General features: G+C 38.5%; 1 protein-coding gene across 1 annotated transcript in view; it reads left to right on the forward strand.

Moving 5' to 3' along the window:
- The first annotated feature begins 676 nt into the window (after positions 1-676).
- The window catches only part of LOC136866497 (dipeptidase 1-like), an 852,481-nt gene continuing 835,234 nt past the window's right edge, over positions 677-17,923 (forward strand). The window contains exon 1 of the mRNA XM_067143524.2: positions 677-789. Coding sequence (XP_066999625.2) covers positions 677-789 — 113 coding nt within the window. The remainder of the gene's footprint in view (positions 790-17,923) is intronic.

The raw sequence follows: 17,923 nt of genomic DNA on the forward strand, positions 1-17,923 counted from the left end.
ATCAGAACCGTAGACAGGAAGATTGATGGAGTCAATAAGACATGGAGAGAGGTGAAAGCATTGGTAGCAGATAGAACAAACTGGACATATTTCGTCGAGGCCCTATGTTCCACCCATAAATTAAAAGAAGTACCGTTCAGAAGTAAGTTAGTTAGTTTTCATCGTTGGTGGGTGTATATCATACACGTTGTATTCCAGAGAAATTGCGTGAATCGAGTACAGTTTTCTTACTTACTAGATAATTCCTGGAAAAGGAAAACAGTGGTCAGTCGTTGCAATGACTCATAGTATATGTAGGTAAGGAATATCATGCCGTTAGTGAGTATAACTAGTGTTTCTTACATCTTGAACATTGCATCTTAAATTTCATTTAACGACATCTGTGATAGCTTTCTTTGTAACACATAGCTTTGGTCCTCCAACCAGGGACAACGATTCTCACGTACCACAGCGGTACCCAGGGAAAGTACAGTTGGTTGGGATATTAGCCCCTTGGCAATATTAGTAGATATTAGCCCCTTGGCAATATTAGTAGAAGTAAGAACATATTTTCCAAGTCTTTAATGGTTTAAGCGTTATTTGAGGTGAACTTTAACTGACTCACTTTGAAATATTCTGCCTTCTAACACTGTAACTGTGACTTCATGATACGGTCTCCTTGATTTCAGACACGACCATGCGCTTAGCGCTCTTCCTGCTGCTGCTACTGCGAGTAGGATTCGCGCTACATCTTGAAGCTCGTCTGGATACAGTACGCAGAATACTTCACCAGGCACCTCTCGTCGACGGGTGAGTAAATAATGGCATTCATTTTTGCTTTGCGAGGGAACCTACGGGACTATAGAAATTATTACAAATTCTGTAATTGAACATTAATTTTGGGATATTGTGCAGCCATATGGGACCCATAAAGACCAAACAGGGCTCAGTTATTTATTTCATGAATTTATTCATTCATTTATTATAGTTTCTTTCGAGTCTCCGTGGCTCAGGCGGCAGTGTGCTAGTCTCTCACCGGTGGGTTTCGTGGTTCAAATCCCGGTCACTCCATGTGAGATGTGTGCTGGACAAAGCGGAGGTAGACAGGCTTTTCTCCCGGTACTCCGGTTTTCCATGTCATCTTTCATTCCAGCACACTCTCCGATATCATTTAATTTTATCTTTCAGACATTAATCATTGCCCCCCGAGGAGTGCGACAGATTGCAGGACGGCACAATTCCTACTTTCGCCGTTAGATGGGGCTTTATTAATTTCATTCCTGACCTAGGCAAATGAATGGAAACAAGCTGTGGATATTCATTATTGACTCTTTCAAGTAGCGAATTGAGGGCACCTGGCCCTCTCTTACATATAGCTACATTTCACTACTGTTTTCTACACATTCATCAACTTATATTCTGATTTACATCACAATAACACTCAAACTCTCGCATGTATAAAAGTAAATGTACTTCTGGGGACAGGATGTTAGGTTCCTGGACATCGCAATGAGCACATCTCTCCTGTGAGACACATTCCAAGTAAAATTTAATTAATTTCCACTTACCTATAACGTTAGAAAAATCTTATTTTAAGGTGTCAATTTTTATCAATGGGTTGATAATGATAAAATGTGCACACAATAATTACAAATATTACACTGTAACGGTTCAAATCCCGTTACAAGCAGTAATTTGTATTATTATTATTATTATTATTATTATTATTATTATTATTATTATTATTATTATTATTATTATTATTATTATTATTGGATCTGTATTATAATAATAATTACTATTATTGTAACTATTATTATTGTTTGATTCAATTCTATAAACTGATTTCTCTATGTATTAATTAATTATCGATTGCTTTATTGTATTTAATTTATTGTGTATGTATATGTGTATGTATTAGCTTCAAAATAATGCAGAGTGAGACTTAATGCCTAATATCGGATATGGATATAATATTTATGTTACTACCTTTTAAAACATTGCAACACATGGAGCAATAATGTTACAGTAACTGTCGAGTCATCACTCTGTCATTGTATGCATTTAGCGATGAGATCATATTTAGGGAGTTCCCAGGGTGCCTCAGGCTATTTCCACATAATATGTAACATTTGCAGCTGGGTGGGAGTGACATCATATCTTTTCTGAGCTCTGACGTGGGTGTTATACCATGCGTCAACTAATGGCTATACCTATATATATGGGCTGTATCTTATATCGGCAGTCATTTGAATGGTGAGGCCTCAGTCAGTCAGATGAGTTGGAAGGATTGTGAGATCACAGATACTCAGTTGGAGAAGTCGGTTGGATAGTTCAGTTAGTTGGAAGCAGTTCGTTGGAAGGAGATGAATGGAGAGACTTGCCATGAAGTCGATTTGAGTCATTTGGAAGGAGACGAATGGGGAACAGTAATATGGATACGTAATCGGAGTGTTTCTCGTGCATCTGCCCGGCCGAGTTCTTGTGTCAGTTAGGTGACAGCCCAATATTGAGTCGTCGTAATGCAGACTAACAGTTATCAGTGAATAGCATGTAAATTAGATTGTGAAGTGTGAATGTGTAATTTCAAGCCATGCTATATGTCGTTTGTGAAACTAAAAGGATATATCACCAAATTAGGTTAGAGATACCTACAGCTGATAGCAACTCAAAGGAATACGTCGTAATAACACTCAAAGTGTTCGAGGTACAGTCAAGTGAACAGTGAGGGATAAATTTATCGTACAACTTTTAAATATCCGGTCAAGAAGACTTCAAATTTAATGCCTTCAGTTTCCTTCTGGTGTAATATCAGAGTTTTATATTATCTTTTGATTTATCGCAGTAAATCTCACTGGTTAAAATCAGCATTTAAAGAATATATTTTATTTAGTATCAATTAAATTAATTGTTTAATTTCAATAGTAGATCAGATAACCTCACATTTTAATGGGGAAACCGAACGCCAGTTTCATTTTCTCAGAACCTATATGTTATGCTGTCAAAGTAAACTTATTACCTCACACCCTAGAGATATTCAAGACTCTCATTCTATTATCGTTACATTTATTTGTGACGCTATTAATCACAACACAACTATCAACTATCTCTACATCTAGAAGGGAAACAAGAGCCCTTCGTCTTTCACACACTCAGCTGCAATGTACACACGTCAGTCGGTAGCTTTCAACAGGTAATCGCGCCAAGATCTCTTAAATTTAGTTAATGAGTCACTGTCCCTGACAATGACTGCACGTAAACCAAGCAATGCCCAGCGTGTCAATGATTTTATAATGGGACACGGGCAAATCACGTTTGACAAACTAGAGAAGGCAGCCCTCCACACCATCATCCATGAGGATTTGAAGATGAAGAAGGTGTACGCTGCGACATCCTTCACATTTGCCGGATCTGGCTTCTACCGACTATGCCCTATGCGACTCAATGAAAAAGGTCATGTGGGGTAAAATTTTCACCACCAATGAAGAAGTTAATGCAGTTGTCCATCAGTGGCGCCGGGATACCATTCTTAAAATGGTTTTATATGCAAATACGGAAGTTGGCAGAAAGATTGCATCAGTGCACAGATATTAGAGGAGAATACCTGTAATATAATGTGCATTCATTTGTTCATTAAATGGTTCCTGTGAACACGAAAAAATTGCAGTGTCGATCATCTCAGCAGACAAAATAGGGGTCCACATATTACGAAAAACGTAAGATTAAGCAATTTTCTCAATTATGTCGAAAGTTAAAGGTCTAAACGACCCGCAAATATTTCAAATTTTGAGTCTTGAATAGCTCTATCAAGCTAAGAAAACGCATTTCGAAAGTCACTTCCGGCTTAAATACAGTTCCAGAAAACCAGCCTAAAATCGCTTGTTTCTATACTCGTTCTTTCTGATTCAAATCCTAGCCAAATTAACTTATTTACGTATTTTTTTCTGTAATGTGTTCTTTGGTTCAATACCCTCCGACATTTTTTGATTTTTCGAAAAATGTCCATACCGATTGTATTTAAGAGGACTTAAGTGAAACCTCTGCATTGACTCGCATTAGCGCTTGCAGTGGTAGAAAAAGGCAAACTGCTAGTCTAATCGACCAGATAACAACGATTAAGGAAAGGATTGTAAATTTTAGGAGTAAATATAGAATGTATTCTTAGTACTTTATTATATTTTGTCTACCTAAATTACGTACCTCATATCCCTAGGATGTTTTCAACACTGAATTGCTTGCCTGAAGGACGAGAAATGTAGACGTTTTCCTTTTTCAAGAATCACTGGTAGTTTAGAATGCAATCTCATTTAAGTGGGCTGATGCACCTGGAATGCATGCACCTTGTAAATTACTCTATATCTATGGAAACATAACAGGGATTTGAATTAAACTTTGTACACTTACAGTACAAACGCCGTGATTGCATTATATGTACAACGTTTTAATATTAAATATGTACAAGTGTAATAAAATTTGCAGATTTAAATATTTAAATAATATTTCTTGAATGTTACAAAAAACATCATTTCTTAGTAAGTATCTATCTGATTGGCATACACTTTTTTCCTTAAAAACACTAAATTACCCAGGATAGACCTCTATGAACTTAGTGGAAGAATATGTTACACTATTATAGGTTTTTAATTTGAATATTTAAAAATGTTAAGAATTTCACATGATGTTTTCAAAGGAAATCATTCATTGAGGTTCCTCCTCTATAACTTAGTTCCAACAAGTGGGATTCAAAATTTCATGCATTTTGGACCATTAGTTCTTGAGTTACTGCGTTTTTTGTGCGAAAAAATTTAACTTCTGGGAAAATGCTTCTAAACATATTATATGCATTTCTACTTACATACAACACTACAAGGCACCTGCTGCATATTTAGTACCTTCCATCCTCATGGTATTGCCATGTTCTTCCATCCTCAGTCTCTTTCTTGTCCTTCGTTCCTCCGTTGAAGACTCTCAAAGCCGTTTTTCAGCAAATTTGACCCGAAGAACATTACGTTCAGACAGAGACAGATGTTGCATATTTCCCAAATTTGATGTCTAAACATTCTAGCACTTCCAGTTTACTTTTATTACCATCATTTAAAGAAGATACATCTTCAGCAGCTGCAATTTTCACAAATATCCTCCCTGAATTTGAGTTTTAGGGCAAACAATTCATACTTTGCTGTTAAAGGTTTCATTAGCATTTCGAGTCCAACCTTTCAAACATCTCCTTAGGAGGGTCAGTAGCAGCATGTCTTGGAATATTGACTTAATTGCCCTCATTACAGCCATTGGAGTTGGGCGGGGGTGCTTATACTCCTTCTCAGTTCCTTTTTCCTGGGCTTGGTACCACCCACACCATGATCTTGAACTTTCCGCGCCACAATAATGTTGAGGGTCAATGTCAGTAGAGACTTCATGGTACCATATAGCCCAATTTGACTTCAAATCAAATCAAATCAAATCAAATCAAATCAAATCAAATCAAATCAAATCAAATCAAATCAAATCAAATCAAATCAAATCAAATCAAATCAAATCAAATCAAATCAAATCAAATCAAATCAAATCAAATCAAATCAAATCAAATCAAATCAAATCAAATCAAATCAAATCAAATCAAATCAAATCAAATCAAATCAAATCAAATCAAATCAAATCAAATCAAATCAAATCAAATCAAATCAAATCAAATCAAATCAAATCAAATCAAATCAAATCAAATCAAATCAAATCAAATCAAATCAAATCAAATCAAATCAAATCAAATCAAATCAAATCAAATCAAATCAAATCAAATCAAATCAAATCAAATCAAATCAAATCAAATCAAATCAAATCAAATCAAATCAAATCAAATCAAATCAAATCAAATCAAATCAAATCAAATCAAATCAAATCAAATCAAATCAAATCAAATCAAATCAAATCAAATCAAATCAAATCAAATCAAATCAAATCAAATCAAATCAAATCAAATCAAATCAAATCAAATCAAATCAAATCAAATCAAATCAAATCAAATCAAATCAAATCAAATCAAATCAAATCAAATCAAATCAAATCAAATCAAATCAAATCAAATCAAATCAAATCAAATCAAATCAAATCAAATCAAATCAAATCAAATCAAATCAAATCAAATCAAATCAAATCAAATCAAATCAAATCAAATCAAATCAAATCAAATCAAATCAAATCAAATCAAATCAAATCAAATCAAATCAAATCAAATCAAATCAAATCAAATCAAATCAAATCAAATCAAATCAAATCAAATCAAATCAAATCAAATCAAATCAAATCAAATCAAATCAAATCAAATCAAATCAAATCAAATCAAATCAAATCAAATCAAATCAAATCAAATCAAATCAAATCAAATCAAATCAAATCAAATCAAATCAAATCAAATCAAATCAAATCTCAATCTCTTTATTTGCAAATGAGGTGTCTACCTCGGTGGCAAATGGTACACTAAAATACATTATTGTTAAGCACTAAATTTTAAATTAACAAGAGAGGAAGAAAAGTTTCCTAGAATACAATATTATATAATTTGCACTAACAATTTTTCCTATTAAACACACAGCACATCCTTAATAAATTTATATTGTTTAAAAAAATTCTACTTATAATATCTCCAGTACTTACAAACATAGTCAACTCATATACAGTATGTAGAATTACTTCAAATGATACTATACAACTGGTATAAGATTAAAATTTACATTGCATTTATTAATTTATTTTTTACCCATTTTGGAACCTAAGTAGCATAACGACCTCCTGCGTCTTAACCAGAGCCCTTTTTGCCACCACTTTTGAGAGTTCCTGAAGGGCCTTCACAGCTAATGTAGCGGTCCCGGGGCCCTCGAAGTCCCCACTGTACTTCACCCCTACAGGCAGTCCCCTACTTCGGCCGTCCAAACTCCACAGACCAGGGGATGGAATTAATTTATTCACACACATTTTTTATTTACAATAGCCAGCACTGGTCGAATGCCCTCTAACATCTCATTTATTTTCTCTGTTGCTGTTTATTTTCTTCTTGAATATCTGCACATATTTTGGAAAAGGATCAAACGCTACCCCTGGTAAACTGTTCCACTCTTTCACACCCTTCCCAATGAATGAAAATTTACCTCAATCGCTTCTGCTAAAATTCCTTCTAATTTTATACTTGTGGTCAGTTCTGCCACTGCAGCTTGTCGATGATAGCATCAGTGAGACGACCTGCACCACCAAGACCCTAACCATATTCTAATTGTATGCCAGCCAGCCATCTTCTTATTCTTCTGTCTGAGTCTTACAAACTTGACATGATTCAAAACAAAACCTCGTGGTTAGGTTACAGGCACAGAATAACAGAATTATTAAATGGTCCTGATGCCTTGACGAGTCAGCCATTTTTGTTCCAAATCAATATTCCAAAACAGCCCACACAGCTGACAGTTCAGTACCTGCATGAATTTAAATCGAAATATCTCGGTCAACAAATGGAAATTTCGCTATAAATCTTCAGATTTAGGCAATGAAATGTGTATTCTTCCTATGGAGATTGAAAACAAAAAATGACAATAATTCATATTTCCAGGTGTATGAGCACCCTTAAGTAAGCCGGAAATATCGCACTGTCTGCTCAGTGGGTGTGTTGTAAGATTAGTATAAACATAGAGGGTAAGGCCCGTTAGAACCCCTGCATTTTATGCCGCTCTCCCTACATAACGGTAGAGCGGGCTGGATAAAACTTGCTACGGGCTTCATTATGTTTGCGTTCTAACATATTAGAGCCTAAAATTTCGGTCTCTAGAAATCACACACTCTTCTTGTGTGGAAAATTCAGCCTCGCTTGAGTGTGTTTAAGGAAGCGGAAGCATCACTCACCCGACTTGTGCGGAGCCGAAAGGAAGGTCTGGATATCCTGGAATTTATTTCTGTCTAGAGATTGTCATTAATGCCACTTCCGCCAGCGGTGCGCTGAAGCACTACCATTGTCTCGCGAAAAAGCGCGTGCGAGCTATTATTGGTTGAATTCAATACCAAATTGTGAAGAATTCCAAGCGTGTGAACCCACGAGGAAATGTTAGCCCTTACCTTTATCTTCCTTGTCCTGGCCTTGATCCTAATATATTAGGATCGACACTTGATATGGAGTGTCCCAGTTTTACGGCAGAATGCCCCGGCTGGCATGGTGTGTTCGCTATTGTGTGTTTCTGTGGTGGATGGGGGTGTACTCTAGTGTGTTGTGTACAATGTGCTTAGACGAACAGGTACATCCAGTCCCTGAACCAGAGGATTTAACCATCTGAATTGAAGACCAGTATGCTGACCATTCACCCAAGGAGTCGGGCTAGTTTTTAGTTTTATATACAGGGTTGTACTAAATTAGTTACGTGAAAGTATGTTTTGTATAATTTCGAAATTACCGTCCAAAATTTCTTCAGATGTTTATAAAACCTCCCGCCATATTACTGAGTTTAGAGGCACGCACTCCTCTTGCAAGATATCAACCATTTTTAAGTCTAGATAGCAGATTTGCCTCCACCCTACTCTTCTCACGCGTCTGTCGGTTACTTGACGTAGTCGTCATGGAAACGTATCGTGTGCACGTAGAGCCATACAAAGAAAGAGTCTGAGCTCATCCTGTCTCCACTTCTAATACTCAGCCAGTTTGGTTAGAAAACGATCCTGTTGCTAGAACGAACATAGACAGTCTCATAAATGACAGGCACGAACCAGACTCATTGCTGCTCAGCGATGAATGAAAAGGGAGCTGTGTAAATAAACCTGAAGTCTAAGATTGGATAACAAGCTCCGTATATCAGGCCACTCAATTGTTCAGCCACTCGGTGGGTGATCAAACTACGAGTTGTTGACATGTTTCAACTTTACGCGTATACGTTATGAGTGTTACATGCAGTGGCTGTACAAGTAAGATGTGCGGAGAGTGTCGCACCGCATACGACCCGTGTCACTAGCGACCGCATAATCTTTTACCGTACCGGAGGCGACCAGAGTTGACAACCCAATTTTTAATAAACTAGGCCATCATCCAAGATAATGTAGGCTCAATCAGAACCAGAAAGGGTTAGAAAATGGGCCAAAAATGTATATCACTGTTTAACGAGTAGGGAAAGAAATTGTTCTTTGTTCTATTCAAATAGTGAACTACTATAACTACAAACTGAGCATGACATTTAACTATGTACATTGAATTAATGATATTGTGTAGACGAGTAAGTCTCAGTTTTAGTTTTTAAAGTAGAAAAGATCACAATATGAAGATAAAATTAGAACTCAAATACTCCTTTTTAGGAAGAGGAGTTAGCGATTGGAATAATTTACCAAGGGAGATGTTCGATAAATTTTCAAATTCTCTGAAATTATATTTTAAAAAGTCTACGTAAACTAATGATAGGCAATCTCCCACTTGGGCGATTGCCGTAAATGCAGACCAATGGTTATGGATTGATTGATTGATTGATTGATTGATTGATTGATTGATTGATTGATTGATTGATTGATTGATTGATTGATTGATTGATTGATTGATTGATTGATTGATTGATTGATTGATTGATTGATTGATTGATTGATTGATTGATTGATTGATTGATTGATTGATTGATTGATTGATTGATTGATTGATTGATTGATTGATTGATTGATTGATTGATTGATTGATTGATTGATTGATTGATTGATTGATTGATTGATTGATTGATTGATTGATTGATTGATTGATTGATTGATTGATTGATTGATTGATTGATTGATTGATTGATTGATTGATTGATTGATTGATTGATTGATTGATTGATTGATTGATTGATTGATTGATTGATTGATTGATTGATTGATTGATTGATTGATTGATTGATTGATTGATTGATTGATTGATTGATTGATTGATTGATTGATTGATTGATTGATTGATTGATTGATTGATTGATTGATTGATTGATTGATTGATTGATTGATTGATTGATTGATTGATTGATTGATTGATTGATTGATTGATTGATTGATTGATTGATTGATTGATTGATTGATTGATTGATTGATTGATTGATTGATTGATTGATTGATTGATTGATTGATTGATTGATTGATTGATTGATTGATTGATTGATTGATTGATTGATTGATTGATTGATTGATTGATTGATTGATTGATTGATTGATTGATTGATTGATTGATTGATTGATTGATTGATTGATTGATTGATTGATTGATTGATTGATTGATTGATTGATTGGTCGCATGCGGCACGATGCTTAATCTACTCCGTCGCAAGTGGCACGATTTTGGCGTAGTCGCATCAGACACGTAACCGTGCGGAAAACCAGTGGATGTCGTAACAGAGTACGAATGAGAGAGTCACTTGAGCTTCCCACTTTACGAGCTGCTCGACCTGTCCACACTCACTTGTGAATCGACAGCTAGGACAGTCCAGTAGACTTATTTATTCAGTAGCTCCCTCTGTGGACCAATGGTACGGTGTCGGCCTCCGGATCCCAAATTAACGGGCCCAAACACGCCAGAGGTAGTCTAATTATTTAACGGCGGAAAAGAGTGCATGGGACACTCCATACCATACGATTTTTCAATGAAAGTGTTCTCTGGTACCACATTTGATGTTAACGCCAAAATATAAATTAAAACTCAGCCATAGACGCGCAAGAGAGATTCAGTTTACTCTACCATCTAGTAGGCCTACAGTGAAACGGAACGTCGAAATTAACAAGCAAGCAGCCATATGGTGTCAAATTAAAATGTCTGCATTTGGTAGCTGAGACCATACAATTATTATTATTATTATTATTATTATTATTATTATTATTATTATTATTATTATTATTATTATTATTATTATTATTATTATTATTATTTCTTTCTTTCTTTCTTTCTTTCTTTCTTTCTTTCTTTCTTTCTTTCCTTTCTTTCTTCCTTTCTTTCTTTCTTTCTTAATTCGTTTACCCTCCAGGCTTGGTTTTTTCCCTTGAACTCAGTGAGGGATCCCACCTCTATCGCCTCAAACAGACATTCGAAGAAAGGGAGGGTGCGATCAGTGGTTGAGAGGCAGTCGGATGAAAATCAATGTGGTTTTGGACCACAGAGGGGCTGTCAGGATCAGATTTTCAGTATGCGCCCTGTATTTGAAAAATGCTACGAAAGGAATAGACAGTTGTGTTTATGTTTCGTAGATCTAGAGAAAGCATATGACAGGGTACCCAGGGAAAAGATGTTCGCCATACTGGGGGACTGTGGAATTAAAGGTAGATTATTCAAATCAATCAAAGGCATTTATGTTGACAATTGGCTGCGGTGAGAATTGATGGTAGAATAAGTTCTTGGTTCAGAGTACTTACAGGGGCTAGACAAGGCTGTATTCTTTCACCTTGTTGTTCGTAATTAACATGGATCATATGCTGAAAGGTATTAAGTGGCAGGGAGGGATTCAGTTAGGTGGAAATTTAATGAGCAGTCTACCTATGTCGACGACTTGGTCTTAATAGCAGATTGTGCCGAAAGCCTGCAGTCTAATATCTTGGAACTTGAAAATAGGTGCAATGAATATAGTATGAAAATTAGCCTTTCAAAGACTTGGCTTATGTCAGTAGGTAAGAAATCCAAGAGAACTGGATGAACCCGGTAGATAATTTCAAGTATTGAGGATGTGTGTTGTCCCAGGATGGTAGTATAGTAAGTGGAATTGAATTAAAGTTCAGTAAAGCTAATGCAGTGGGCTCGCAGTTGCGATCAACAATATTCTGTGAGAAGCAAGTTAGGTCCCGGACGAAACTATCTTTTCATCGGTCTGTTTTCAGACCAACTTTGATTTACGGGAGTGAAAGTTGAGTGGACTCAGCATATCTTATTCATAAGTTAGAAGAAACAGACATGAAAGTAGCGAGAATGATTGCTGGTACAAACAGGTGGGAACAGTGGCAGGAGGGTTCTCGGAATGAGGTTAGAAAGACTAAGTTAGGAATGAACTCGATGGATGAAGCTGTACGCATAAACGAGCTTCGGTGGTTGGGTCACATGAGGCGAATGGAGGAGGATAGGTTACTTAGGAGAATAAAGTACTGTGTTAAGGAGAGTAAGAGAAGTAGAGGGAGACCAAGACTACGATATAAAGATAACATGTATAGAACTAAACGAGGCCACAGCACTAGTTGCAAATAGAGGATTGTGGCGACGTTTAGTAAATTCTCAGAGGCATGAAGACTTAACGCTGAAAGGCATAGCGGTCTATAATGATGATGTAAATATGTAAACATTCGAAGAAGAATCCGAGCGAAGGTACAGCCCCAAAATTTGCCTGGTATGAAAATGGGAAACCACGGAAAACCATCTTCTGGGCTGCCGACAGTGGGGCTCGAACCCGCTATCTCCCGCATGCCATAGAGTCTTAACCAATGCAGCTGTATGTAACAGGGTGTTATTTTATCACTCCTATCATATGTCACGTAACGAACACATGCGTTTTGTACCCTTTGTAAGTTTTATGTTCAACGTTTCAGATAAGTTGTTCTACACGACTGAATCATAGTCAGTGATTTGGAATATAAGATTATGAATAAGTAGTTTTCGCATGAAAGGTGGTGTATATGATACGTTTCGTTTCAAAATATTCATGCATGACACAACTTTTCGGAGCACATTTGACGTATGATCAGACCAATAAAGTTCTGTCGTAAATTAGACCTAGACTGTTAGCGGTGTCACTATAACGGAGAGAGAATGGGAGATAGTTATTGAACCATTGCACTACATAAAATGTTTTGTCAAATTTCAGCAAACATTGATGGACAGTTGTGTGCATGTTTGGCTACTATTAGCTTTTACTTGTACTTTTAATGACAAAAATTCTCAGAAAATGTATCGGTGTGTTTTAAGTTTTACATCTGCCTACTTGTTCATACTCGAAAACAGAAGTTACTTACAATAATCTAATGTTAATCATCATCATTAGTGTTCTGCCATACGGCAGGTCTTCACATGGCAGCTCTCCACGCAATCCTGCCTATTGCCACCCTCTTTGTTTCCTCATACTTATATTCTTTCCTGATACTGTCCAGAATCTGATATCTTCTCCGTCCTCTTTGTCTTTTTCCATTTACCGTTCCTTCTATAGCATCTATAAGCAAGCAATCTCTCCTCATCCAATGACCAATCCAATTGTGCTTTCTCTTCTTGATTACTTTTAATATATTTCTCTCTTCCCGACTCTTCTCAAGACTTCTTCATTCTTTACCTTTTCTGTCCATTGTATACTTTCCATTTTCCTCCAAATCCACATCTCAAATGCTTCCAGTCTTCTTTCGTCTTCTTTTCTCAATGTCCAAGTCTCAGCTCCATACAAAGCACTTCACGAATCGTTTTCTCAAGTCTCTATCCATGCCTCCACAAAAAAAGTCTGCTCTTCTTATTAAATGCTTCCTTTGCAATCGCAATACGTGTTTTCACCTCTCGACTGCACATCATGTCGTCTGTTATTACACTTCCCAAGTATTTGAAAGCATCCACCTGTTCTATTATTTCATGCCCTAACTTTATAGTTGTCTTCACTTTTCTTCTGCTTATCACCATAAATGTTAATGAATGTAAGAAATATTTTATAATATGAATATCATATTCATTTTAAGTTCTCAGCCAAATACATCCTACATAATCCATTCACTTTATTTCTCAGGTTCAAAACGCTGGATCCTTCCTGTATAGTAGGTATTTATCACCTGCACAAATGTTTCAAATACACTTCCCTTTCTTCTTCTTCTTTATCTTCTTTATCTGGTTACCCTCCAGAGTCGGTTTTTCCTTCGGACTCAGCGAGGGATCCCACCTCTACCACCTCAAGAGCAGTGTCCTGGAGCTTCAGTCTCTGGGTCGGGGATACAACTGGGAGGATGACAAGTACCTCGCCGAGGCGGCCTCACCTGCTATGCTGAACAGGGGCCTTGTTGGGGGATGGGAATATTGGAAGGAATAGACAAGGAAGAGGGAAGGAATCGGCCGTGGCCTTAAGTTAGATACCATCGCGACATTTGCCTGGAGGAGAAGTGGGAAACCACGGAAAACCACTTCCAGGATGGCTGAGGTGGGAATCGAACCCATCTCTACTTAGTTGACCTATCGAGGCTGAGTGGACTCCGTTCCAGTCCACGTAACCAGGAATCAAACCCAGGCCTCCGGGAGTGGCAGCTAATCACACTAAACACTACACCACAAAGGCGGACTTCAAATACACTTGCTCTTTTGAATGTCTATTTTTATACTCTTGGTGCCTTGTGTTGTACAACATTTCATTCACTCCACACTCTAAAATTAGCAGTTTTGTTATAGCAAAATTCAAATTGAACTGTCCTGCTCCATGGTTAGCGTGCTGGCCTTTGGTCACATGGGTCCTGGGTTCAAATCCCGACAGGGTCGGAAATGTTAACTATCACTGATTAATTCAGCTGGTACAGGAGCTAGGTGAATATCATCACGACGCGCAGGTCTCTTACGGGTGTCAAATCAAAAGACCTTCACCTGGCGTGCCGAACATGTCCTCGGCACTACGACATACGCCATTTCATTTCCAACTGAACTTATGATCCGCCAGTTTTGGATGTAACAAGTCAAATAATTTACAAAATATAGCACCTTTTATCAGAGAAATTTTGTGAAACTACATTTTCGAAAATATTTCTCCAGTACCTTGATACATATTTTACAAAAGTTCTTCGACAAATGTCTTTGAATGCCAGCCTAACACCTGCCTTAGTCGGAGTGACGTAAAACAAACCCAGACCCCTCCTCCTTGAGATAATCAGATAATTCTGTTACTTCTACATAAATTTATTTCTGTACAGTATCAGTTTCATTATATTACTCGAAGACAATCGCGTTTTTTGACGTCTCAAGGAAAAGATTGCAAGATACGCAGTTCGTAATAAATATTCCACAATTATGTGGGGTTCCACTCGCAGCACTGGCGAGATCGTAAAGACGGTTTATGTAATGTGATTTTGAACTACAGGATACAGTAACAGCGAAAATATATATTTTAGCCATTCTGGAGTCATGAAACTAGAACTGAAGAACACACACTGACAAGTGATCTCATCTCCTTCAAATAAGAAATTACGCTTAAGAGACATAAAGCCCCAGAATAATATTTCTTCCCCACAAATATACTACCCTGCTCCATGGTTAGCGTGCTGGCCTTTGGTCACATGGGTCCTTGGTTCGAATCCCGACAGGGTCGGAAATGTTAACTATCACTGATTAATTCAGCTGGTACAGGAGCTAGGTGAATATCATCACGACGCGCAGGTCTCGCAACTTACCTGAAATTTTGCTATTATAATATACGTTTTTAAATGTCCGATTTCTTGCCTGAATGGTGAGCGTTGAGACCTGTGGTTCAGAGGGCTCCGGGTTCGATTCCCGGCCGGGTCAGGTATTTTAATTGCGTCTGGTTAATTATTCTGGCGTCCGGCTCCGTAGCGTAACGGTTAGTGTTATTAGCTACAGTCCTCGGGGGCCCGGGTTCGATTCCCGGTACTGCCAGAAATTTAAGACTGGAAGGAGGGCTGGTGTGTGGTTGAAATGACACATGAAGCTCGCCTCCATTGGCGGTGTGTTTGAAAAGGGCCACACCACCTAGGGATGAGGGCACGATTTCACGTCCGACTCCAAGGCTAAATAGTTTGTGTGCTGCCCTTTGGGTCCCGGTTTCGATTCTCGAGTGAGGTCTTCATCATTAGAATCCATCATAGGTAGGGCCCCATAGTCACAGACGCGCAGGTCGCCTGTACGGCGTCAACTCCAAAGACTTGCACCAGGCCTTTTAGGAGGCCACACGCCATGAATTAATTCTTCTAGCACGGGGACTAGCCGTTTGTGTTTGTGCCAACATTCCCTTTTTCTTATTCAAACAACACACCACACAACCAACCACCACAGAAAAACACGTAATATTGATTACATCCCTTGACATACGGTTGCGTCAGCAAGGGCATCCGGTGGTAAAAAAGAGTCAAATGCACAAGTTCTCACCAGCGACCCTACAGGTGGGGGAAAAGTGGTAGCTTCCGGCTAGATAACTGAATCCCATGGGACGAAACTCAGTTATCCCGGCACCTTATTATTATTATTATTGTTATTATTATTATTATTATTATTATTATTATTATTATTATTATTATTCATGAGTTTACTTTCAGTTCGGTTCAAGCGCTGAGTGGTCAGTAACCTCAGCCCTCGGTTCTCAGGGCCTCAAGTTCGATTCCCGGGCAAGTTGAGAGATTCTGATCTTAAGAAGTTATTTCCTTTGGGGTCTTATATGATACGGAGAAAGGCCTGGTTGAAAACTGGAGGCCAAAGAAAAAAGAAAGAAAGAAAGAAAGAAAGATTTTGAAGTAAATCTTGGGCCTTGTCAAAGAAACTGGTGATTACAGAAGGTAACCGACACTATCTGTGAAAGAATGATAATCTCTTATGAACACGCGACGTGAATGAGCCCACCAAGACAGGCCAACTGGATTATTAACTACTTTCAGGACAAGAAAATCAAAGGTATCTGGTTCACTAAGGTAGAAAGAGCTCTCGAAGACTAGAGGTCTCATATCGACGGCCTACTTCTAATGCCACGTATCTGACAATACTCTTCCTCGGCATTATTCTCCTTAAGACTGGTCGCACCTCCCAGCCTCGTATGGATATGCAGTCCATCAGAACAGTTTTCGCCGGGCTGAGTGGGTCAGACGGTTGAGGCGCTGGCCTTATAACCCCAACTCGGCAGGTTCCATCCTGGTTCAGTCCGGTGGTATTTGAAGGCGCTCAAATACGTCAGCTTCGTGTTGGTACATTTATAATGGCACGTAAAAGAACCGCTGCAGGACAAAATTCCGGCACTGCGGCGTCTCAGAAAACCGTAAAAGTAGTTAGTGGGACATAAAGCAAATAATATTATTATTAGAACAAATTTCGTTGGACTCATTTTCCTTTGCAAAAGTGTAATAGAAAATATTCCTTAAATACATTATACTGTAGGAGTGCGTAAATACTCCACGCAAAGACACATTCCTACAGTCTTCTTCTTCGCCTGTTTACCCTCCAGGGTCGGTTTCCCCTCGGACTCAGCAAGGGCTCCTACCTCTACCGCCTCAAGGGCAGTGTCCTGGTGCGTGAGACATTGGGTCTGGGATACAACTGGGGAGGATGACCAGTACCTCGCCCAGGCGGCCTCACCTGCTATGCTGAACAGGGGCCTTGTGGGAAGTTTGGAAGAGATAGACAAGGAAGAGGGAAGGAAGCGGCCGTGTCCTTAAGTTAGGTACCATCCCGGCATTTGCCTGGAGAAGTGGGAAACCACGGAAAACCACTTCCACGATGGCTGAGGAGGGAATCGAACCCCCCTCTCCTGAGTTGACCTCCCGAGCCTGAGTGGACCCCATTCGAGTCCTCGTACCACTTTTCAAATTTCTTGGCACAGCCGGGAATTGAAACCGGGCCTCCGGGGGTGGCAGCTAAGCACACTAACCACTACACCACAGAGGTGAACTCATTTCTACAATACGGTATAGTAAGGTTCATTTTCCTTTACACCTGTGCATAGGAAAATTTAACACTACGAAAATTGTTCTGATGGACTCTATATACACACGGAGATGGGGGGGCGTGACCAGTCTTAAGGAACATAATGGATAAGAACAGTATTGTCAGATACGTGGTATTAGAATTAGGCCGTCGATATGCCATCCTGGAGCATGTCCAACTCAGGAAGAAACTTCAAACGTGCCACGGTTTCCAGGAAAATCCGAAGCCAAAAACAGGAAAGGAACAAGACAGGGAACGAATGAGGAAGTACTGGGCAAATGTCAAAGCCCGAAGGAGACAGCTGAAATAACGTGGTCCATAGTTCGCTGAAACGAGATGAATAGGCTT

This window comes from Anabrus simplex, chromosome 3 (assembly GCF_040414725.1).
Source record: "Anabrus simplex isolate iqAnaSimp1 chromosome 3, ASM4041472v1, whole genome shotgun sequence".
Taxonomy (NCBI): domain Eukaryota; kingdom Metazoa; phylum Arthropoda; class Insecta; order Orthoptera; family Tettigoniidae; genus Anabrus; species Anabrus simplex.